The 25,871-nt window shown below is 41.1% G+C and overlaps 2 protein-coding genes across 6 annotated transcripts in view; both read left to right on the top strand.

Moving 5' to 3' along the window:
- TMED10 (transmembrane emp24-like trafficking protein 10 (yeast)) overlaps positions 1-16,220 on the top strand; it is a 45,612-nt gene extending 29,392 nt beyond the window's left edge. The window contains exons 3-5 of one of the 4 annotated variants that reach the window (XR_001006258.1): positions 64-137; positions 11,838-12,062; positions 12,706-12,915. Coding sequence is in view for 3 of the 4 variants with exons in the window: in XM_011981553.1 (XP_011836943.1) it covers positions 64-137; positions 11,838-11,964; positions 12,706-12,827 (323 nt within the window). In the remaining variant the exon portion in view is untranslated. Of the gene's footprint in view, positions 1-63; positions 138-11,837; positions 12,063-12,705 lie in introns of all 4 variants that reach the window. The other 3 variants (XM_011981553.1, XM_011981554.1, XM_011981555.1) reach the window with 3 other exon arrangements.
- Positions 16,221-20,577: 4,357 nt separating this feature from the next.
- Positions 20,578-25,871, top strand: part of NEK9 (NIMA-related kinase 9) — a 56,725-nt gene continuing 51,431 nt past the window's right edge. For both annotated transcript variants that reach the window (XM_011981552.1, XM_011981550.1), the window contains exons 1-2: positions 20,578-20,955; positions 23,421-23,598. In XM_011981552.1, coding sequence (XP_011836942.1) covers positions 20,737-20,955; positions 23,421-23,598 — 397 coding nt within the window. In that variant the 5' untranslated portion in view covers positions 20,578-20,736. The remainder of the gene's footprint in view (positions 20,956-23,420; positions 23,599-25,871) is intronic.

Raw genomic sequence — 25,871 nt, 5'->3', positions numbered from 1 at the left:
GGGTGGGTAATTTCCCGGAATTTTAAGTATTCCACACAATGAATCCTTTGATTTCTTTCTCAGGAACAGGGCGGATACCTGACCAACTCGTGATCCTAGACATGAAGCATGGAGTGGAGGCGAAAAATTACGAAGAGGTATGTCCTGCTGTAACAGCCAGAGGAGGCAGCAGTGTGCTATGCTGTGAGGTTTCTGTGGCCTCGGCAGGCCAACAGGCTGTGCTTTGCCCAAAAGGCTGTGGTTTCTTAGCAGTCTTGTGACAGCCAGCCATGAACAAAAAGTTGTATTAACAGCCTTGGCCGGGCGTGGTGGCTCACTCCTGTAATCCCAGCACTTTGGGAGGCCGAGGCTGGTGGATCACCTGAGGTCAGGAGTTCGAGACCAGCCTGGTCAACATGGTGAAACCCCATCTCTACTAAAAATAAAAAATAGCCAGGCGTGTTGGCGTGCGCCTGTAATCCCAGTTAGTGTACTCAGGAGAATTGCACAGAGTACAAATTCCACAGAGTACAAATTCAACTGAGAATGGTCCACAGTTCGGGAACAGAAGCAGTAACCACAAACTAGAAATCATTTCACCTATTCTTCCACCTCATAATAATGACATCTTCCCTTGTGTTTTATATCTTACAAAAGCACTTTAAAATAATCTTATTTACATATAATTAAGATTCTTCTGAATCATGAAGGTTTAAAAAAATTTTTCAACTTACTCTTAAATTCATCAAATAAAGAGGTTTTCTTGTTTTATTTATTTAAATTAAACTAGCCTGGAAACAGAAACAAACAATTGAAAAGTCTCTACTGGAAACTGTCTCCCATTCACAACTATATCACTTGCTCCTACTTACTGCCTCTAAGAACGCTACCCAGTTTCATTCAATTGAGGATTTGAACAAGGAAAGAGCTGCAATTGTTGTACTACTTCCTGTTGCAGAATTAACCAGTCATTTCCAATCTTCTTCCATTTTAGGATATTTCCCTTCCCAAGTCCTGTCCAAAGAGAGAGCAACTTCTGTTCCACTATTCCTAGACAATTTTCCTAAATCACTTAAACCAATTTTCCTTCATTTACTTAGTTTGCATTCTTCAAAAGCCCATTCTATTTCCTGTACCCTACTCCTCCTTCATGCCCTTACGTACTGTTTTGCTGGGTAAAAATACTCTTATTTTTCTGTAAAGATCAATTATCTAGTCTTAAATAGTTCTTGTGGTTTTTCAAAGGTGTGCTTTGTTTGAAGAACCCTTTTGTGCTGCCCCCAAAGTCTCGCAGAGATGAAAAAGGCTGTTGCCCTTCTCCTCATTCTGTGCACACCTCCATCTCCCTGTCACCCAAATAAATGTCAGTTTTTATTACTCTATAATGAATACTTCCTATCAGCATCAAATTTCTATTATCAACATTCCTAGTCTCTTGTAGCTTCTTCCTCCATCCTGCCCTCTTCCTTAAAAGTCTGAAATTATTTTAACTCAAAACTGTATTTGACTATTGTTATTTCCCAAAGACAAAACAGTTGTTCAAGACTAAACAGCACTGAATGCATGCCCTAGATATATATATATATAGATATATACAACTGTTGGTCTTGGGGAAAAAGTCTTAGGAATTAAAAACAAATCACTTTTCTTAACCTTAACCTTGGGCATTTACAAATAACTGAATTCCAGCTTTAAAAATGTAAAATATCTGTCTCTGTACAACATACACACACACGGTTTCTGCCTCAAGAGAACTAATGCCATATGCTTCAGTGTTTTATCAAACCCACATTTCTGTGGGACAGTTAGTTCAGTCCTTTGGCTGACAGCACAGCCAGAATTAGTCTTCAAGACTGTTTTTTTTTTTTGAGACGGAGCCTTGCCCTGTTGCCCAGGCTGGAGTGCAGTGGCGGGATCTCAGCTCACCACAAGCTCCGCCTCCCGGGTTCACGCCATTCTGCCTCATCCTCCCAAATAGCTGGGACTACAGGTGCCCGCCACCACACCCAGCTAATTTTTTGTATTTTTAGTAGAGACAGGGTTTCACCACGTTAGCCAGGATGGTCTCGATCTCCTGACCTCATGATCCGCCCGTCTCAGCCTCCCAAAGTGCTAGCGGATTACAGGCATGAGCCACCCTGCCCAACCCAAGGGTATTTATTAAATAACAACACATCAATGCCCTATTAGACAGTAGATGTAGCTAGTTCTCCTCAAAAACAGATGACATTATTGTGGGTTTAAATAAAGAATGCTTTGGACACAACTTAGTTGTCGTATAGCATTTTAGAACCCCTATACCTCCTGGAATTTCCATCATCCTTGGACTTCATAAACATTAGGAAAGGGGCTTTACCTTTCCTGACCTTTTGCTTAACCCAAGAGGGGAATCCCTAGCCCAAAGGAAACCACGGTTCTTCCTTTGCCTGCTTCCTGCTTCAGATGTCTGACATGTCCTAAGCCTTTTTTTATGCATGTAGTTACAACACAGCTCCAAGGTTCTACTTCTTAACCAAGAAACTCCTCCCCACTACTTTAACATGTGTCCCCACTCTCCTACCCCTCACCCCTGCTCCCCAGCAGCAGACCAAATTGATGTAGAGGAGGAATGGCTATGACATAGTCCAAAGACCAGCCATTTCTTCAGTCTGCAGCAAGGCTCCCTTGAACTTTGCTTATAAATGGCTGTTAGCTGGCAGGGTACGGTGGCTCACACCTATAATCCCAGTACTTTGGGAGGCCAAGTTGGGTAGATCACTTGAGGTCAGGAGTTGGAGACCAGCCTGGCCAGCTTGGCGAAAACCCCATCTCTACTAAAAATACAAAAATTAGCTGGGCATGGTGGCGGGCACCTGTAGTCCCAGCTACTTGGGAGGCTGAAGCAAGAGAATCACTTGAACGATTTAATTTCAGGCCCTTGAGATAATGGAGAGGCTTTACCTCCAGAGGATTTGGAACCTTTGGCATCAGTATTAAGATTCGGTAATGTGGCACACTTCTTTAATTTTCTTCATGTCCAACACGTCTCTCCCTCATATTTGTGGACTCATAATTCTGAAATCCCATGTGGTCCTGTAAGATTGGATAGTAATTGTACCACACTACCTACCTAAATTGTTATTAGTTAATCCATGTGAAATTGCTATGTAACACAATACAAATGTAAGATGATACTATTTGGAAGACAGTGTTTGTCATACTGTGAAGAAGCATTAAGTCTTGTTGTTTGATTCTTTAATGAGAAAGAATGCCTGTGTCCTCAGAAATAAAGCGCTTTTGATTTTGATTTCCTGTGTTGTATTTTATGAACCTCTGACCACTGTCTCGCTTTTGCCCTTCAGAGGGTGTATCTTTGTAGATTCAGGATGTGAACCGAGCGACTTCTTTTTAGCTTGTGATTTGTGAATTAGAGCAGTTGTTTGTAGGGACTTACTGTCTGATTGTGCAGTTGGGAGAATGCAGGCAATTACTGTCCAACAAAGAAGGAGCTATCTGACGCATCTTCTAACTCCTGGGCTATCTATGTGTCCCATGAGTAAAATACCGTTTTGCCTAGCAGTTCTGTTTGTCTGTCATTGGCTATCAACAGATACACCAAAAACACACCTGCCTTGGTTGGAGCAATAGCTGTCCAAAAGTTCTGTTTATCTGAGTGCTCTCAGGAAGGAGGAACTCTGATTCCATGTACTAGATCCAAAATCCTTTTTTTTTTTTTTTTTTTGAGAGAGTCTCACTATATCGTCTAGGCTGTAGTGCAGTGCAGTGGCGTGATCTTAGCTCACTGCAACCTCTGCCACCTGGGTTCAAACGATTCTTCTGCCTCAGCCTCCTAAGTAGCTGGGATTACAAATGTGCACCACCACACCCAGCTAATTTTTGTATTTTTAGTAGAGACAAGGTTTCACCATGTTGGCCAGGCTGGTCTCGAACTCCTGATCTCAAGTGATCCAGCCACCTCAGCCTCCCAAAGTGCTGGGATTACAGGCATAAGCCAATGTACCAGCCCAGTTATGTTTATCTTGCTTGTGTTAGAGTAGATGGCCTTCACATTTATTGCTGTGTTCCTGGAGTTGGTAGGGGCTGTGGTGGGAGGCGTGGAGGCAGCAAACTACTTTGACTGAATTTGTCTTGTCACAAGAAGCTTCTGTCTTGGATCTTGATGCTCCACCAAGGAAAAGAATTTAGAGATTCCCTAGAGGTTAGATTAACACCTCTGTTTTAAGAAGCAGTTTTTTCAGAAAGTTAATACCGTTTCTTGGTGCAGTTACTTATAACTCTGTAAACTCTTTAGATTCAAATCTTCATTATAATGGAAGATTTGGATATGGTTTTAGAAGAGTTTAATTTTACCAGTATTTTGGAGGTGTTATACAGGAAAAGGCTTTGTAACTTGTAGCTTTTCCAAATGGTACCTACCATGACCAGTAAGAATGATGTTAATAGATATGGTGGTAGAGAAGGCTTTCTCCTAGGCGGCAGGCCTTATGAAAATAGATGCAGGCCAGGCGCAGTGGCTCACACCTGTAATCCCAGCACTTTGGGAGGCTGAGGCAGGTGGATCACCCGAGGTCAGGAGTTCAAGACCAAGCTGGTCAAGATGGTGAAATCCTGTCTCTACTAAAAATACAAAAATTATCTGGGTGTGATGGAAGGCACCTGTAATCTTAGCTACTCGGGAGGCTGAGGCAGGAGAATCGTTTGAACTTGGGAGGTGGAGGTTGCAGTGAGCCAAGATCATGCCACTGCACTCCAGCATGGCTGACAATGCAAGACTCCATCTCAAAAAAAAGAAAAAAGAAAAAGAAAAAAATAAGAAAAAAAATAAATGCAGAGTGCTTTTAGTATACAAGAAACACTTGCTTCAGGGGACCAGCAGCACTTAGCTACTTTGAGAAAGTTGCCTTCTTTGAAGAAGGCATAGAGTGGGCAGAACAGATCAATTACAAGTGTTTACTATGTATCAGGTCTTTAAGACTATATAAACTATAAATCATTTTAATTTCCTTGAGTTCAGGGGCCAAACTAGTGTGAAGGGATAGGATAAAAATAAAACAATTTGTGAATATGACAATATATGATTGAGTGTTAACTGTGTGACACAGTAAGTGTTGTAGAGCTTCAGGGAAGAGAGAGCGTGGACAGGAGTGGTTGAAGGAAGCTTTCAAGGAGGCTTGAAAGATAGGTCAGATTTGGGTACAGAGAGCATAAATGCTTTTGGAAGTCAAGGATTCTGTTCTCGAATTTTACAGCAGAGTTTGGCAGTTTAAGTGCTGTGATGACCCTGAGTAGGGAGTTAAGAGACCATGGTACTGTTAATTTTGGTTGGGCACCCAAAGGGCTGAGTAACTTTATGGACTCTTTAGTTTCCTCATTTGAAAAATGAGGGACTCACTGCAAAATGAAGTACCTTGAAGTTATAACATCCTTTGATTATTTAACAACTACATGCAGCCTGCCAGGGGAATGTCAGCCCCTACTGGAGAACCTGTGGTGCACATTGTCTTACAGACTTGGCAAAACATACCTCATGCTTCCAGTGATGAAGGAAAGTAGAATAGAATACCAGCCTGCCTTCATGAAACATGTATAATTTGGCATTCTTACAGATACTTTGAACAGTTTAATCAACTGTTTACAAGAGCAAAACAACAGAAAGTGGGAATTTTGATACTGAGGATTTCTTTTTTAGCTTTTTGTACAGTGATATAAAGTTTCAGTGCTATTTATTAAATGCTTAGTCCTGAGCAAGTAAAGAGCGTCTTCTTGAGAATACTTACATGATTCGTTTTAAAATTTTACTCTGTGGCCCTGCAAAAATAATAGCAATGGGAAACCCAGGAAGTTTATTAGTCAAACTTTATTAGTCAAGCAAATAGGACAACCTATATAGATCCTTGTGGCCTAATATAGCTTGTTCATTTTCACCTTTGATTCAGGAAAAACTTAGTATAGTCATCTGGTTTTCTTTATTACATTTCTGGTACTTACAGAATAAACTCACATAGACTTGGATTCTAATGCCAACTCACCAAGCTGTGATACTTTGGGCAAGTATATTTAATACCTCTGAGACTTAGTTTCCTCATCTGTAAAACTTAAGGATAAAAATATTCACCTTATAGGGTTACGAGGATTAAATGAGATTACAAAATATACCACATTGTGAGCATATATGAATGACCCTGATTGATTATTCTACCTTTTTCATCCCCTTCCCCAATTTAGTCTCAGCCTAACTTTTGAGCCTGTCATTTGCTGTTATCCCCTTATCCCCTACCCTCCCCAAGCACAAGTGTGTGGCAGTTATGTGGGTACATGCACACGTATCCTATAGTCTAGTTTCTAGCACACCAGACTACTTAAGTCTAGACTATTCATAGTTGCCAAACATGCCTGCACTTTACTCCCTCCGTGTTTTGGTTTACAGGTTCCCCTCAGCCTTGAATGCCCTCTTAGAAGTCCTGCCCAACTTGGGAGACCCAGCTCACGCACTTGCTGTTAAGCTTCACTTTGTCCTCCCGACTAGAACTCTGTTTTTAATGTGTGTCTTTGTTATAGAAGTTACTACATAAAGCCGTATATTATGGTTATGACTTACTATGTAAGCTGTGAGAGCTTAAGATCGTAACTTACCTTGGTACCTTGCACATAATAAGAACTCAGAGCCGGGCGCAGTGGCTCACACCTGTAATCCCAGCACTTTGGGAGGCCGAGGCGAGCAGATCACAAGGTCAGGAGATCGAGACCATCCTGGCTAACACAGTAAAACCCAGTCTCTACTAAAAATACAAAAATTAGCCAGGCGTGATGGCGGGCGCCTATAGTCCCAGCTGCTCGGGAGGCTGAGGCAGGAGAATGGCGTGAACCCTGGAGGCTGAGCTTGCGGTGAGCCGAGATCACGCCACTACACGCCAGGCTGGGGGAAAGTGCGAGACTCTGTCTCAAAAAAAAAAAATAAGAACTCAGAAAAAACGTTAAGGCCTTAAAATGTTTAAAAAAACAATCAAGAAACTTTTTACATTTGTTTTAAGCTGGTAATAAAAGTTTATTGTTATATATTCTTGTAGTAAAGTTTTTTTTCTTTATTATTACTACTACTTTGTAATAGAGATGGGGTCTTGCTGTGTTGCCCAGCTTGGTCTCAAGCAATCCACCTGCCTTGGCTTCCCAAAGTGTTGGTATTACTGGCATGAGACACTGCGCCCAGCCTGCAATGAAGTTGTGTGGTTTTTGTTGTTTTTTTTTTTTTTAACACTACTACTACTTCTTCATTCATTTATTTATTTATTTATTTATTTATTTTGAGACACAGTCCACCCAGCCCAGGCTGGAGTGCAGTGGTGCCATCTCGGCTCACTGCAACCTCTGCCTCCCAGGTTCAAAGGATTCTCATACCTCAGCCTCCTGAGTAGCTGAGACTACAGGTGTGCGCCACCACACCCAACTAATTTTTGTGTTTTTAGTAGAGACAGGGTTTCACCATGTTGGCCAGGCTGGTCTCAAACTCCTGGCCTCAAGTGATCCACCTGCCTCAGCCTCCCAAAGTGCTGGGATTACAGGCGTGAGCCACCACACCTGGCTAATTTTTTTCTTTTGGAAAAATAAACAGGCCAGGTGCAGTGGCTCACTCCTGTAATCCCAGCACTTTGGGAGACTGAAGCAGGAGGATCACAAGGTCAGGAGTTTGAGACCAGCCTGACCAACATGGTGAAACCCTGTCTCTACTAAAAATACAAAAATTAGCTGGATGTGGTGGCGCACGCCTGTAATCCCAGCTGCTTGGGAGGCTGAGGCAGGAAAATCTGTGTGACAGAGCAAGACTCCCATCTCAAAAAAAAATAATAATAAATAAAAATAAAATAAACAACAGAAATTATTTCTCATAGTTCTGGATTCAAGGAAGTTCAAGATCAGGGTACCAGTGTGGTCAGGTTCTGGTGAGGGCCCTCTTCTGAGTGCATCCTGCCTTCTCACTGTGTTCTCACATGGAGGAAGGTGGAATTGCTTTCCTTAATAGCATTTAATTGTTAAGTCTGTCAGATTTTGGTGGTTTGAAAAGATTTTTGTTCTTTGATTTCCTCCAAATATTATTTTGATTTCTAGGTTTAGATTCAACGTAGAAATATATCCATGATTGTTGTTATTTACTATTGAGTATCCATGGTGTACTAGGTGTTTGGAATGGCAAGTTAGATTTCAGTATTGTTTTAGTCTCTTGAGATTTCTTTAAGCTTTCTAGATTTTAAATTAGTATCATGAGTGAAGGTAATTATTAGGCAAAAATGGCTTTTAGGAAATGAGACCAAAATGAGACCTTCATCACACTAATGAAGGTCTGAAAATAATTTCCTGGATGAAAGAGGGGATTCAATAGAGATTTATTTATTTATTTATTTATTTATGTATTTATTTATTTTGAGTCAGAGTCTCAGTTTGTCTCCCAGGATGGAGTATAGTGGCATGATCTCAGCTCATTGCAGCTTTGACCTTCCAGGCTCAAGTGATCCTCCTGCCTCAGCCTCTCAAGGTATTGGGATTACAGGTGTGAGCCACCATGCTTGGCCTCAGCAGAGATTTTGTGGAGGAAATAAAATCAGCTTTGAAGATAGGAATTTGACTGTTTGGTTATGAATAGAGGTATAGAGTCTGGAGTAGCACCTGTACTAGAAAAGGGGTTGGGGATTGAATGATTAACTAAACAATGTAGAATACTAGCAATGTGGAATGCTATGCAGCAGTTAAGAATAAGGTAAATTTATAAGCACTGCCATTTTTGGAAAGATCTTATTAAATGGAAAAAAGCTGTAGAACAATATGTGTAGTATGATGCCATTTATAAATATATTTTAAGTTATATTTTTGTGTACATTTACATATAAAAGCATAGTGTCTCAGACGAAAAGGTGTGGAAAGATAATACATCAAGTTTATAAGCATCGTTACCTCTGGAATGCAATGTGGGAATTGAGGAACCATGAAGGTAGACTTTTGGTTCATATTCTCTTTGCTTCTGGATAGTTTAAATTTTTAGCAGAAGACTATATTTATGTGTTGGTTGTACAACTAAAAAATAAATTTTATTACTGTAAAGGGATTGAGAACAGCTTATGGGGGGCTGTAATCTACAAAAGCCATCTTCAGTACCAGGTTTAATTCCATCATTGTTTTTTGGGTTTTAGGTCTCTGGACTATTGTCCTTTAACCAAAAAAAAAAGAAAGAAAGAAAGAAAGAAAGAGAAGCAGGGGCTGGGGGATTCAATAGGCTTTAAAGTAATTTTTTTTTTAAATATCATTTTAGCTGGCAGAGGCACAGCCGTAGTTTCACTTCCAGTTTCTTTTGCAAGTTTCTATTTAGGGAACTTTAAATAATTTATCTCTAAGAAGTATCATGCCGTTTCCTTTATACTGTCTCATTTAGGAAGCTCAGAGTGGGGAAGTATAGAGCAGGAGGGAAGATGTTAGACTAAGGTTCAGCTTGTATAGCTCTTCTTATTTTTCTTGGGGAAGGTTTTTTTGTTCTGCAGCTCTATATGAGATCAATGAATAGATATATATTCTGGGTTAATGACAAAACCTGGCATTTGGCCATTCACCTAAGAAAGTTAGCTCTGTGCATTAACTGTTGGTTAAATCTTACACCCAGAAGCTGTTCTGCAGTTACCAGTCACACCATTAACTCTAGCCAACATTTTATAAATGCAAGAAAATGTGCATCTGGTGAGAGAAAACGTAGGTGTATCATCGCGTCTATCACCATATTTTTATGAACCTTAAATATAAACTCAATTTTTACATCCCAATCTTAACAGCAGTTTGTTTTATTTTAAATAACTTTTGTTCATCACACATTTAGTGAAAAATATAATAAGAAAATGTAAAATAAATTCCTCCTATTCATCCCTTGTTAACTGCTGTTAACATTTCACAAAGAGAAAGAACAAGGACAATGAATTGAACAAAGGAGAGGAAAAAAAGTGGGCCATAGGGAATGTAAATAAACAGGGAGTAAAGAAGCAGATATAGAAACAGAATTATTAGGTGTAGCCAGGTGTGGTGGCTCACACCTGTAATCCCAGTACTTTGGGAGATCGAGGCGGGTGGATCACTTGAGGTCAGGAGTTCGAGACCAGCCTGGCCAACGTGGTGAAATCTCATCTCTTCTGAACATATAAAAATTAGCCAGGTGTGGTAGCGCACACCTGTAATCCCAGCTACTCAGGAGGCTGAGGTGGGAGAATTTTTTTGAACCTGTGAGGCAGAGGTTGCAGTGAGCCAAGATCACACCACTGTACTCCAGCCTGGGCAACAGAGTGAGACTCCATAAATAAATAAATTAATTAAATTAATAAAAAGAAAGATAGTTATTAAAGAATTCTCTATGTGGAAACTTTAAGAGCAACTGGTATGTAGAAGTTTTAAGATCTAGAACGCTGGCCAGGCGTGATGGCTCACGCCTGTAATCTCAGCACTTTGGGAGGCCGAGGCAGGTGGATCACGAGGTCAAGAGATCAAGACTATCCTGGCCAACATGGTGAAACCCCACCTCTACTAAAAATACAAAACATTAGCTCGTGTGGTGGCGCATGCCTGTAGTCCCAGTTACTTAGGAGGCTGAGGCAGGAGAATCACTTGAACCTGGGAGGTGGAGGTTGCAGTGAGCCAAAATCGTGCCATTGCACTCTAGCCTGGCAACAGAGCGAGACTCCATCTCAAAAAAAAAAAAAAAAAAAAAAATCTGGAAAGCTCTGGTGGTGTATCCCATTTTAAAGCAAAGCATAATCTAAGATTGATAAGAAAAAAAACATAGAATAGTGCAATCTTTGGTGTGATAGATGCCTCTAGTTATTAGATACTCTTAAGAGTTTTCTTAGGTATCTAACTTGAGAACAGAAGACAGTTAATTTCTTTCTGACATTCTTCATTCCTCAGCATACAGGGAATTCCTTGGAGATTTCTTTTGATAACTGTGTCATTCTAAAAGAAAAAAAAATACATTAAAAATTCAGTGCAGTTTTCTCACATCTGAGCTCTGATACTAAACCTTAAAAGTTGTTGTAGGATTTATATGAACAAACCAGAATTCTCTAATTGTGTATTTTGAAGTATTACTTTAATGCTATAATAACACATGCTCACATTCATATGTACTGTCAAAGGTTTAATGAATTTAGTGGTTTTTCTTCTAAAACCAGGTTTGACCTAATATGACTCACATTTATTATATTAATAATGTTGTTTACTTCTTAGACATGAGTGGAAGGGCAAAGTAAAGTGCTTTACTAAAGTCAAAAATCAGCTGGGCATGGTGGTTCACACTTGTAGTCCCAACACTTTGGGAGGCTGAGGCGGACAGATTGCTTGAGCTTAGGAGTTGGAGACCAGCCTGGGCAACATGGCAAAACCCCATCTCTACAAAAAAAATTAGCTGGGTGTGGCGCTGCATGACTGTGGTCCCAGCTACTCGGGATGCTGAGGCAAGAGGATTGCTTGAGCCCAGGAGGTCAAGCCTGCAGTGAGCCAAGACTATGCCACTGCACTGCAGTCTGGGCAACAGAGTAAGACTCTGTCTCAAAAAAAAAAGTAAAAAATCTTGAGACAATAGTATATCTTGCTTTATAGCCTGCAGTTATTATATTACTTGTAAAGAGATTTTAGTCAAAGTATTAAAAAAGGTCTGAAATGGAAAGATACAGTCTATAGGGAAAGAAACAAGCCCAAATTTTAAAATATGTTAGGATGATTGATGGGAGAGAATTTAAATCTGGTGAAACTTTAAAAAAGACTCTTCTGTTGCCTTCTTTATGTTCTTGACTGAAGCGATGTTTTCAGAGAGCTGAAAATATTCCATTCTTTTCCAGATTGCAAAAGTTGAGAAGCTCAAACCGTTAGAGGTAGAGCTGCGACGCCTAGAAGACCTTTCAGAATCTATTGTTAATGATTTTGCCTACATGAAGAAGAGAGAAGAGGAGATGCGTGATACCAACGGTGAGGGGGAAGGCGACTCTTTATTTCTTAAGTGACCCATAAATGAGACAGTCTCCAAACTTTCAATTCTGGTGTATCCTTTTCTCAGTTTTGCCAAGGCGGGTATATGGAAGGGAAATTGCTTACTTCGCTGTTGTTGCTGCTAAAGGTAAATGAGCCTTGTTAGATTTTCAAGAGAGTAGAAATTGCTACTGTGATAGGCAGTTGACAGCATCCTCAATTAGTCTATACCCATATCAAATTGATAGCAGCAATCTTTGTTATTTTCAACATTTATATATAGGATAATGAACTTTTATTTATTTTTTTTTTTGAGATGGAGTCTCGCTCTGTGGCTCAGGCTGGAGTACGGTGGTGTGATCTTGGCTCACCGCAACCTCCGCCTCCTGGGTTCAAGCGATTCTGCTGCCTCAGCCTCCCAAGTAGCTGGGACTATAGGCGCGTGCCACCATGCCTGGCTAATTTTTCATATTTTTAGTAGAGACAGAGTTAGCTAGGATGGTCTCGATCTCCTGACTTCATGATCCGCCTGCTTCAGCCTCCCAAAGTGCTGGGATTACAGGCGTGAGCCACCACGCCCAGCCAGGATAATGAGCTTAAAAAAAAAATTATCTGAAATCCTACTATTAGACCTAGGGACAGAGTGAAGTTAATTAATTGCCTTTACATCCCTCCCCTGCCATTGTTTAGCCAGCTGAGGGGGCTCACTCATTATGTTTACAATGTTTTGGTTTTTTTTAGAGTCAACAAACACTCGGGTCCTATACTTCAGCATCTTTTCAATGTTCTGCCTCATTGGACTAGCCACCTGGCAGGTCTTCTACCTACGACGCTTCTTCAAGGCCAAGAAGTTGATTGAGTAATGAATGAGGCATATTCTCCTCCCACCTTGTACCTCAGCCAGCAGAACATCGCTGGGACGTGCCTGGCCTAAGGCATCCTACCAACAGCACCATCAAGGCATGTTGGAGCTTTCTTGCCAGAACTGATCTCTTTTGGTGTGGGAGGACATGGGGTACCACCTACACCCAACAAATCAATGAGGGACTTTTTAATTTGGTAGGATTTTGACTGGTTTTGCAACAATAGGTCTATTATTAGAGTCACCTATGACAAAAAAAATAGGGGTTACCTAGATAATGCCAAAGTCAGCATTTGTCCTGGGTTCCCTTGTGTGATCTGTTTGGAGTATGTTTTCTTTTCTCCCACTTGCTCAGCAGCTTGGGCTTCCATTCTAGTTCTTTTACCAAGATTTTTGTGTGACCATGTTGACTTCATTCGGATTGCCCTCTTTCAATTTCCTTGTGAAAACACCCTTAACTTTCTCTTTACCCTTAGCTGAAATGTTTACGTAGCTTCTGGTGATACCTTTTCATGATTTTATGTCTTAAAATGGTGATGGATGTGACACCTCATAAAAGTGAGCTTTGAACTGTAGATAACGCTTAAAGAAAATGTCATTTTAGACAATTAAAATATTTGTGCTTAACTGCTTGAACTTTTTTCGTGTGTGTATTTAATTATATGCAATATTATCACATGTGTAGATTCATGTGACCACCATCACAAGAGACAGTTCTGTCACGTGAATCCCTTTCGCTGCCCTTTTACAGCCACAGTCACATCCCTTTCTTATACCCTCACCCCAACCTGTGGCTACCACTGTTCTGTCCTCCATCTCTGTAATTTTGTCATTTCAAGAATGTTGTGTGAACAGAATCATACAGAACGTAATCTTATGAGGTTGACTTTTTTTCATTCAGCCTAATTCCCTTGAAATCCATCCAAGTTGTTGCATGGATCAATAGTTTCTTCCTTTTTTTCTTTTAAAAATTTTTATATATTTAGGGGGTATGTACAGATTTCTCACATGCATATGTTGCATCGTTGTGAAGTCTGGGCAGTTCCTTTTGATTGCTGAGTAGTATTCCATGGTATGGATGTACCACAGTTTGCTTAACCATTCACCCACTAAAGGACATAAGAGTTGTTTTCAGTTTTTTGCCCTTACTAATAAAGCTGCTATGAACATTCATGTACAGGTTTTTATGTGAACATACATTTTCATTTTCTGGGATAAATGCTCAAAAGGGCACTGTTGGGTTGTATGGTAAACACGTATATTTTTGTAAGAAACTACCCTACTCTTTTTCCAGAGTGGCTGTACCTTTTACATACAGCCACTCATACAATTCATACAGCAATGTATGATTGATCCAGTTTCTTCACATCCTCACCAGCGTTTGGTATTACTACTATTTTTTATCTTAACCATTCACATAGATGTGTGTAATGACACCACATGTGGTTTTAATTTGCATTTTCCAATGGCCAATCATGTTGAGTATCTTTTCATGTGCTGATTTGCCATCTATATATCCTCTTTGGTGAAATGTCTGTTCATGTCTTTTGTCTGTTTTCTATTTAGGTCACCTGTTCTTTTTACTATTGAGTTTTGAGAGTTGTTTTTTTTTTTTTAATATGTCCTAGATAAAATTCCTCTATTAGATACGTGGTTGCTTGAATTTTTAACATAACTTATACCAAGGAAAAATAAATCAAATTTCCAGCTCTTGCATGGCCAGTCACTTAATTCCTGTCCTTCAGTGTTCCATCTAGAGAATTAAGAGATACGATGTATAAAATAGACATCTAGGAGGGCCATTAAGAGAGTAAATACTTAAAAATACATGTTAAGAAGGCAAAGCCAATAATCACTGTAGGAGTATGAGGTGCCTAAGGGCCAAAACTAATGTAAATAAGAGAAAATGTGGATATAAATGACCATGTTTATAAAGTTATGAAAAATGTTGTGACTTGAAATCTTTCCCACATCTTCCAAGAAAGTAGGTAGGAATTTATCCTTTCTGTAATCTCTTTTTAACCCTGCTGACTATTACAGGGCTTGTTTAATCACAGTCGCAAGAATTACATGTATCTTACAGTAAAGCAGCAGAATACTGGAATTGTTAGAGAACCCTGATGTGTTGACCTGGATAAAGTACAAAGGTGGAAGAGGGAATGAGTTATGTTGTTAAAATCTCAGGCTATTCTGTTAATGTTCCTGCTACTATGAACTCAAACCGTTTTTTCCCCCTCTTTTGACTCTGTTTATCTTCCTCTCGTGGCATAAAAGTAGCTCTGTCATTAACTTGTACAACATTGCCATCTGCTGTTGAGAATTGGTAGGTACTGCTTCTGAGAACCTGGCTGCAGATCCTTAGCATAGGCAGCAAAGGTTGAGAAAGTCTATCTGTAGTATTACATATACTAAGTCACAGAGGATGCATCCAAGTAGAGAAGATAATACGTGGGTTAAGATCCATCCTGAAACTTTTTTTTTTGGGCGGGGGGGGACAGAGTCTTGCTGCGATGCCCAGGCTGGAGTGCAATGGCGCTATCTTGGCTTGCTGCAACCTTCACCTCCTGGGTTCAGGCAATTCTGCCTCAGCCTCCTGAGTAGCTGGGAATACAGGCGCACACCACCACGCCTGGCTAATTTTTGTATTTTTAGTAGACAGAGTTTCACCATATTGGCCAGGCTGGTCTCAAACTCCTGACCTCAAGTGATCCGCCTACTTCAGCCTCCCAAAGTGCTGGGATTACACGCGTGAGCCACCATGCCCAGCCTCCATCTTTAAACTTTTAAATGTGAAATTCTATTATGTACCATTAACCTAACAAGATTTTCTTTCCTATTTCTGACTGGTGCCTTTCCCCTTTTTAGGAGCAATGAAAGCTACTCTGTTAGCTATGTTCTTCTGATGTGATAAAATGTCAAGAAGATAGGAGAAGAGAATATTTTATGTTGTTGATGCTTTTGTTCCCAAGTGTGACCCTAAACTTAAGCTTTGTAGGAGATGACATTCTTTCATGTCCCTTCCCTTTACTCATGCCTATCAACTGGGACATTTTGTGCTTTTGGTTTAAAAGTTAATTGATATTATACCTTGGTTTTATCCAAAAAGTAAAAGTATTTGCCTTTGACAAAAGACTGACACAAGAGCAAATAAGCTTTAAAATCAGGGGTGTTATGTGCTTTCCTCCATTTTTGAGCATATTATCCAAAATGGTCTGTATAAATGAGAATGATGCAGTTTAAGTAAGCCTTGTATACCATTGTCATGGACCCCTGTCATAAAGCCATTTTTTGGTTTGTTTGGGAAAGAGGCATATGGGATTTATACAGATTCACTTGTAAATGTTGGATTGGGGATTTTTGTGTAAATTTTCTCAAATAAAGGCTAGCAGAAACCATTTTAGGTGTATGTTCTGTTACTCTTGAGTACTTCTATGTCTGGATTGGTGATAATTCTTCCATATTTCTCCATTTTAAATTATGGCAAATGATACCTGATGAATTAGAGAAAAAATATTGTTATTCTTCAGTTACTGCAGATCGATAGTTTATATGAGCTAGTAAAAGATTATATTTTTTGTATGTAATATATGTAAATTTTATATATATATATGTATATATAATTAAGAATCCTTAATTTTGCATCCTCAGACCAAATATGGTTCTGTAAGCTAGGCATTTTATTCTATCTTCTCTCTTTTGGAAACTGTTACTATCAGGTTCGCTCAAAAGTGATTGCGGTTTTTGCAATTAAAATTGCAACTACATAGAATCACTCCTACAGAGAGCCGTCTCCCTTGCCTTTCATTCCTAAAAGCCTAAAAGACCCCCCCCAATATATGACCCTTCAGGACTCACTTTTTAGGCCTATCATATCCAATGCAAAACCCCACTCCAGGAGGTAAAGGCCTTTTCTCCTCTCCTTTCACTTACAGTTGAACATTTTTCACAAAGCTTTCCAAGAGCCAATATGAAGTGCTTTGCACACTGACTGGCTGGACTCTTATTTATCCTCTTACCTCTGTTCTCCCTCACATAAATTTTATTATGAATCCATAGTCTGTAGTGTAGTGGTTCCCATTATTTGGGAATAATTTTTTTTTCTTTTGAGACGGAGTTTCTCTCTTGTTGCCCACGCTGGAGTGCAATGGCGCCATTTTGGCTCACCGCAACCTCTGCCTCCTGGGTTCAAGCAATTCTGCATCAGCCTCCTGAGTAGCTGGGATTACAGGCATGCACCACCATGCCCAGCTAATTTTGTATTTTTAGTAGAGATGGAGTTTCACCATGTTGGCCAGGCTGGTCTTAAACTCCCAACCTCGTGATCCACCCACCTCAGCCTCACAAAGTGCTGGGATTACAGGCATGAGCCACTGCACCCAGCCCAATACATGCTTTATAAATCATTTATTCAGTCTGTTGCAGTGGTGTCTCATATAATGTTGAGATGCATGTATAATTTTAAATTTTCTAGCATCACATTAAAGAAGTAAAAACAGGTAAAAATTTGCTGATTCTCCAGCCTCCGAGTAGGTGGGATTACAGGCACATGCCACCACACCCAGGTAATTTTTGTATTTTTAGTAGACAGGGTTTCACCATGTTGGCCAGGATGGTCTCGAACTCCTGACTTCGTGGTCTGTTCACCTCAGCCTTCCAGAGTGCTGGGATTATAGGCATGAGCCACCGCGACCAGCCAAAAATTATTTTTAGTAGTATATTTAACCTAATATACCGAAAATATTATTCAACATATAGTTAATATAAAAATGGTTAAGGAGATGTTTTGTATTCCATTTTTCATGTAAAGTCTTGAAAATCCAGTGTGTATTTCAAGCTATACTACATCGATAGCTTAAAATTAGACTAGCCACAATTCAAGTGTCAGTAGCTACATGTAGCTAGTGGCTACTGTGGCAGACAGTGAAGGGTATAAACTTGGGTTGGTCTTTGGTAAGTTCTTTCATCTTGACAGTAACTCTATGGCCCCTGGGAATTTGCCATTCACAAATTGGAAACTTCTGCAAAATAGCCTTCTAACCATTCACTTGTTAGAGTAAAATGTGGAAATAGTTTGGTTTCAGCCAAAGGCGCTTTAAAACTTTACACCTTGGCCAGGTGCAGTGGCTCACGCCTGTAATCCCAACACTTTGGCAGGCCAATCACTTGAGGTCAGGAGTTTGAGACCAGCCTGGCCAACATAGCAGAACCCCCCCCCCCTACTAAAAATATGAAAATTAGCTGGGTGTGGTGGCAGATGCTTGTAATCCCAGCTACTCAGGAGGCTGAGGCATGAGAATCACTTGAACCTGGGAGGTGGAGGTTGCAGTGAGCTGAGATCATGCCACTGCACTCAGCCTGGGTGCAGAGTGAGACTGTCTCCAAAAAAAAAAAAAGTTATACCATTAGAATAAATGTTGACTATTTTTGAACTTATGAATATTCAAAGGTAAGACAATTAGTTTCAGTTAGATCCAGTATAATGAAGAATTCGGCAGGAATGTCTGCTCTGTAATAGGACATGTTTCTTCTAAGCTTGTAGTATCCATGCATTATCATTAGAACAATTCAGTTTCAGGCCAACCAAGTTATAGAAAACTAGTTCCTCGTTGCAAAGGTGCCAGAAAAAAATAAATTTTTAAGTTTTGGCTGAAATCTATTCAGCCTCTTTGAAAGTCAACATTCCCAATTTTAAGTAATTTTTTTTTTCCCATTCAACTGAGAAACTATTGAGCATCTTTTCTGTTTAACAGATTAACCAAGAATAATAGAATTAACAGTTAATAGAATTAACAGATTTAAGCCAAACTAAACTCGAGTTTATCTAGATAAACAAGAGGCAATACCTATCCTCAAAGTGCCTTCTAATTAATAGGAGGATGTAGATGGAATGGCCTCTACCTGGAATGATGTCTCTAGTTTATTTAACCACCATTGGACTTAACATTTTGTATATTCCTCCAGGGAGCCTGCACTCACATGGCAAGTTTGGCTTGGACAGATGCCCCTCCTAAATGCCTTTCTAGAATCTTGCACTTTATAGCCCTTATACAAACTGTTTTAATTGCCTGGTGGTTTTCTGTTACATGAATTGTAAGCTCTCTTAAAGTAGAAACTTTTCACAAATCCACATGACACATTTTTATGTATTTATTTGAGACAGGTTCTCGCTCTGTTACCCAGGCTCAAGTGCAGTGGCATGATCTTGGCTCACTGCAACCTCCGCCTCCCCGGTTCAAGCAATTCTTGTGTCTCAGCGTCCCAAGTAGCTGGGATTACAGGTGTGTGCACACCCGCTAATTTTTGTATTTTTAGTGGAGACAGGGTTTCACCATGTGGGCCAGGCTGGAATGGAACTCCAGGCTTCAAGTGATCGACCCACCTCGGCCTCCCAGAGTGCTGGAATTACAGGCCTGAGCCACCACGCCCGGCTAGTCACATGGCTTTCTCTTAGCCCCATCACATCCTGCTTTTTCAGATTGCTGGGTTTAACTTCCCAGCTCCCTCTTACTAGGTCTTTCACATTAAGCAGGTAACTCAGGTGACTCTGTTTCTGTAAAATGGGAATGTTAGGATAATACATAGGATAATACATAATAATGTGGGATAATACGTGAAAAACCTTTAGCATAGTACCCAGAACATAACACTCAATAAATGTTAGCTGTTATGTCTGTGATGTAGACCATATTCTCACAACTTTTATAGAGTTCAAAAACAAGCTTGGAGATGAGAAGTTGCCCAAGGTCACATAACTGATGGAACACCTATTGTTCACCGTATTGCTGTTTTCCTACTTAACGGTAGGGAGCATGTTATTGCAGATCTCCTGTTCCCAGTGTGTGGCACTGAATGCTCAGTGTTTCATGAGATCATATGGTCAAAGATCTGGAAAAATCTGAATAAACTGAACCTGGAAAAAGACGGGTGAGAAGGAAAGTGTCAGGAGAGTTGACTTAAAATATTTTTGGAGTTGTGTAGAAGAGGGAGGGACTTAGGATGGCTCTGGGAGAAAGAACTGGAACCAGGGACTGAGATGACAGGAGGCGGACATTTAGGCTGTCTATATTACTTTTTTTTTTTTGAGACAAAGTCTTGCTCTGTCATCCAGGCTGGAGTGTAGTGGCGCGATCTCGGCTCACTACAACCTCCTCCTTCCGGATTCAATTGATTCTCCAGCCTCAGCCTCTCAAGTAGCTGGGATTACAGGTGCCTGCCACCACGCCTGGATAATTTTTGTATTTTTATAGAGACGCGGTTTCAACAGTTGGCCAGGCTGGTCTCAAACGCCTGACCTCAGGTGATCTGCCCACCTCGGCCTCCTAACATGCTGAGATTACAGGCGTAAGCCAGCTTGTCCGGCCATATTATCTTTACTATACTATCTTTCTAAAAAAGAATGCTGTCCAACGTTGGAAGGTGAAAGAAGGTGTACACTGGGAATGCTTCCCCAATCACCCTCTTGTCACAGACCTGAGGTCAAGATGAGACTGGACGACCTCTGAACCTCGAAGTTGTATGGGGACCGGACCAGGGAGGCAGAGGAAGGTAAACAGACCCGAGAGGCCGTACTGTCAGTGATGCCCTTGTTCCCGTGGGAGCCCTTCGGTTCCACGCAGTTCCCACCACGCGCCCGCCAATCCCAGCCCGAAGCCTCACTTTGCAGGCCTTCCCCGAAAGCGGGAAGCCTTGGCCGCTAGACTAGCCAAGCTGGCAAGCAAAGGCGGAGGAAACTCAGCCGGGCCGGAAACACAGACAACTGCTTCCGGGTCAGGGGGCAGGCGCCACCATGGAGCTTCGCGGGGTTGCTGGGCTGACGGAACCGCGGGCCGGCATCTGAAGCGAGCGGGACGCAGCGCGGCCAGCGCCTCCGGCCATACGCAGGCCGGTCCCGAAGGCCCGCGGCCGCCGCCATGTCGGTGCTGGGCGAGTACGAACGACACTGCGATTCCCTCAACTCGGACTTTGGGAGCGAGTCCGGGAGTTGCGGGGACTCGAGTCCGGGGCCTAGCGCTAGTCAGGGGCCGCGAGCCGGCGGCGGCGCGGCGGAGCAGGAGGAGCTGCACTACATCCCCATCCGCGTCCTGGGCCGCGGCGCCTTCGGGGAAGCCACGCTGTACCGCCGCACCGAGGTAGCGGCCCTCGGCACTGGCCGTCCTGTCTGGCGCTGTCGGGTCGCCCCGAGTCCCTTCTTCCCGGCCCCGCTTTCTCAGCGTCGTGAGCTTAGTGCTTTAGGCGCCCACAGGATATATGTGTCAGGGTCTTCACCACTCTTCCCCCTCATCGGCACTAGAAATTGGCAAGATCATTGGTTTGACTAACTAGTCATTTTTGATTGGCCTAAGTCACCTAACCGTCTCTGAGCTTTAGCTTCCCCATCTGTAAAATGGGCTTACTGATAATACCTTGAAATCATCCTTTTTTTTTTAAAGATTATCTTGAGAATGAAACGAAGGCGCTTGTTCTGTAAATTAAAGTGGTATACGAATGTGAGGTATTGCCAAAACTTCCTTCCCCTCATACTGTATATATAGTTCTCCAAGGTCGGGGTGAGGAGGACGGGCATAGCTTCAAAATCCCCACACCGGTGGCACCTCCGTAGTTTGTGTCATTATCTTTAAGTTCAGCTGTGATCACTCAGTTGGAAGCTTTTCTTGAAGCTCATTGGGAAGATTTTTGTGTGTTGGTTCTTTATCAGTGTTTATCCTACAGGGTTTATGCATGGGAAGTACTCTGTTGGTATATTCTAAGCCATTAGTTCTTAATTTGGGGGGCACAAGGACCCCTTTGAGAACCTAACATAAGCAAAGTAATCTTACCCCCTCCATCAACACATTTGCACATAGGCACATCCTTTGGAGAGATCCATGGATCACGGAATCCCAAGTTAAGAATATATACTAGTGTAAAACCCTGCAGTGATGATTCTACTTCCAAAAACTAACGATATACTGGTTTTGATCATAAAATCTTACTTTAGGGTAAACATTTAATGAGAACTTGCTGGGGTTGCTGAAAGTGATCCATCCATCTGCAGTTCTGGTGTGTGTTCCAAGCCAGCATACTTTTAAGACTGAAAGATGGAGAAGGAGAGAAGTGGTTGCAAGAAAATATTTTTAAGTGTTCTTTTTTATCCTGATGCAACGTTAATGTATGATGTTAGAGTTATTCTTAGTAGTCTGTTTTCTTTTTTGCACTCAAAATGAGAAAGAGGAGATAAGGATTGTTATTTCTATATTTTAGTTAGAGAAACTAAGTATACTTAAGTGACTTGCTCACTTAAGTTATAAGTAAATCTTGCACTAGAACTAAAGTCTCACATCTTGCCCATTGCCTTTTTATTATTATCCTGTTGAACTTGATTACTGGGTTTGTTTTGAGTTAAATTTGATTACACTTCTCAAAAATTGCATAGCGTTATCCATATCACCAAATATTTATTAGGTCTGTGAATTTACAGAAGTTCAGAAGCACTCTTTTCCTCTAGAAGCTTATATTTCAATAGGAAAAGTTGGCCATTGTTAGTAAACACATAGCATTAAGTTGTATATGTAGAGATATGAAAAGAATGGACAAATATTTCAGTGTATGGGGTCTAAAAATTAAAGGCATGGTTACAGTAAAAGGTTCATCAGAGTCTTTTCAAAAACATTGTAAAGGCTTGGCAGAGGCATTCAAAAGGATGGGGAGGGTTACATTGGTGGAGATGCTCCTGGGCTAGGAAGCAGTGTCAGCAAAAAATGAGGCCAGGCACAGTGGCTCATGCCTGTAATCCCAACACCTGGGAGGCCAAGGTGGTCAGGTCGCTTGAGGCCAGGAGTTCCAGACCAGCCTGGGCAACACAGTGATACTCCATCTCTTTAAAAAAAAAAAAAAAAAGAAAAAAAATTTAGCGGAGTGTGGCAGTGCAATGCCTGTAGTCCTAACTACTGGGGAAGCTGAGGTAGGAGGATTGCTTCAGCCCAGGAGTTCAGAGCAGAAATGAGCTATGACTGTACTCTATCTCAAAAAAAAAAGAGATAGTAGACATCAGGAGCTACAGGTAAGTTTTCAGGAATGGAAGAAAATGTGATACATAAAAGTGTGAGAGATTATAGAGTTGCAAAAGGGGGCATGACTTATCCAGAAAGGGTAAGTCTAAATTTATAAAACTAGGGAAGTCTAAATTTATAAAACTAGAGGCAAGTTTAGTATTTTCATTTTAGAAGCTGTGACCGACTATAGATAATTGCTCCCCAGTTCTCTACCTCTCACGTGTTCTTGCCCTGCCATAATCACCATCATGATTAGCAGTCTGTCATAGTATCCTCAATAGAATCTTTTTGAGACCTATGCCCAGCCCATATTTTTACCTGGAACTGACATCATGCAAATTGAGTGTGACAACGACGTCATAATGCTTTACTTCCCCTGTCTTGCGATAAATTATAATGCTAAATTGTACACATAACCTTTGAAGTCTGTTAAAAGGAAAAAATAAGAGGAGTCAGTCTCTGCTCCTCTTAGGTAGTTTTGCTTCTAGGCTTACAAATCTAGGTGTGGATTCATTTGCTGCCAGGCAAGAGGAAAAGCACGATACCTCTGTTACTGTGTTTAGGATGACTCACTGGTTGTGTGGAAGGAAGTTGATTTGACCCGGCTGTCTGAGAAGGAACGTCGTGATGCCTTGAATGAGATTGTTATTCTGGCACTGCTGCAGCATGACAACATTATTGCCTACTACAATCACTTCATGGACAATACCACCCTGCTGATTGAGCTGGAATATTGTAATGGTAAGATAGAGTTCAGTGGGACTTTCTCCAGCAAGACTTTCGTAGACTCATAGTTACCTTGAGGAGAAGAATATAAGAAGAGACATATACAGTGATAAAAACTTTAAATGAATGTCTCAAGTTTAAGAGAAACTTTTCAGGCCTTGGAGAATTTTGAAGTGGTTAACGAAATAAGGAGAGGGATTTTCCCCTGCATATCCAAATTTTCTCTTGTGATTATAGTTCCATTTTCAAACTATCTTTTCTTCGGTTGGATTTTACATTTATTTTTCAAGTTTTTTTTTTTCATGAAATGACATTAGTTAACCAGAATGTGGCTTGGCAGTGCTTGATACGGTATTTAATAATATCTTGTAGGTGATATTTATTTATATTGTCTTCAGCTAAAGCTATCCTATTGAAAAGTAGTCCAAAGATCATAACTGAGTGAAAGTGGTATATGGTAAAGCATGGCGCTATTTATCTGATCCCTGATTTCTTCAGATCATTTTGCTTGTAAGATAGCAGTATAGCCTAGTTGTTAAAGAAAATAGACTCTAAACCCAAGTTTGTCTACTTTCTAGCTCTATAACCATGGCAAGAAACTTAACTTCTCTGTGCCTCAGTTTCCTCACTTTATTTTTATTTATTTATTTTTTTGAGACAAAGTTTTACTCTTGTTGCCCAGGCTGGAGTGCAGCGGTGCCATCTTTGCTCACCACAACCTTCGCCTCCTGGGTTCAAACAATTCTCCTGCTTCAGCCTCCTGAGTAGCTGGGATTACAGGCATGCGCCACCACGCCCAGCTAATTTTTGTAGTTTTAGTAGAGACAGGGTTTTGCCATGTTGGCCAGGCTCGTCTCTAACTCCTGACCTCAGGTGATCCGCCCACCTCTGTCTCCCAAAGTGCTGGGATTACAGGCTTAAGCCACCGCACCCAGCAGTTTCCTCATTTTAAAATGAGTTTGTTGGCCAGGGACAGTGGTGCACGCCTGGAATTCCAGCACTTTGGGAAACCAAGACAGGCAGATCACTTGAGCATAGGAGTTCGAGGAAGGCCTAGGCAACATAGTAAAACACTGTTGCTACCAAAAATGCAAAAAATTAGCTGGGTGTGGCGGTGTGCACCTGTAGTCACAGCTACTTGGGAGGCTGAGGAGGGAGGATGGCTTGAGACAGGGAGGCAGTAGTTGCAGTGAGCTCAGACCACTGCACTCCAGCCTGGGCGATGGAGCCAGACCCTGTCTCAAAAAAAAAAAAAAAAGGCTGGGCATGGTGGCTCACGCCTGTAATCCCAATGCTTTGGGAGACTGAGTTGGGCGGATCACGAGGTCAGGAGATCGAGATCATCCTGGCCAACATGGGGAAACTCTGTCTCTACTAAAAAATAACAAAAATTAGCTGCACATGGTGGCGCGTGCCTATAATCCCAGCTACTGGGGAGGCTGAGGCAGGAGAATCGCTTGAACCAGTGAGTTGGAGGTTGCAGTGAGTGGAGATCATGCCACTGCAGCCTGGTGACAGAGCGAAACTCCATCTCAAAAAAGAAAAGTTTATTGATAACAGTACCTACTTTCTAGGATTGTTATATTACATGCATAGTATTTGGTAGGTAGAAAGTGTTTGCTACATACTGTACTAGCTGTTAATCATCTTATTGCACAAGAGAACCTCCAAAGCCCTTTTCTGAACTGCGTGCTAAAGAGGTTCCAGCATGTTCATCCCTTATAACTTTCTTGTGTAAACTCTTGTATATTATGATCATTGGTGATCAGTGCCATATACAAGATTCTGTTAAAAATTTTCGAAGTAGGAGAAGCCCTAGGACATTAACTTCTTTTGTGATTAGGAAGAACTAGAACAAATGATACATTTGTTGAAACTGAGTTACTAAGTTGCAGGGGAAAAGAAGTAAAAACTTACCCAGGGCTAAAGTGTAAGTTATAGTTGCAGGTGGGATGTAAGATGAACCATGATTACTTGCGGTCTGTATTACTAGATAAAGGAAAGAGAGAAGTAAATTCACACTTATTCCACAGGAAGGAATTAGTAAAGAGAGTAATGATAGGAAACAGTCTAGGGGTAGACCCTAAATTTTGGGAAATTTTTCGGTGTGAAGTAGAAAGTTTGTCAATATATACCCTATAAATACAAAACATTGTATCACAGGTGTAATCCAATTTTTTTCTTTTTTTCCTGAGATAGACTCTCACTGTCACCCAGCCTGGAGTGCAGTGGTGCGATCTCAGCTCACTGCAACCTCCGCCTGCCAGGCTCAGGCGATCCTCCCACCT

This window comes from Mandrillus leucophaeus, unplaced genomic scaffold (genome assembly GCF_000951045.1).
Source record: "Mandrillus leucophaeus isolate KB7577 unplaced genomic scaffold, Mleu.le_1.0 Scaffold228, whole genome shotgun sequence".
NCBI lineage: Eukaryota > Metazoa > Chordata > Mammalia > Primates > Cercopithecidae > Mandrillus > Mandrillus leucophaeus.
This window is presented reverse-complemented; position numbering and strand designations above follow the sequence as displayed.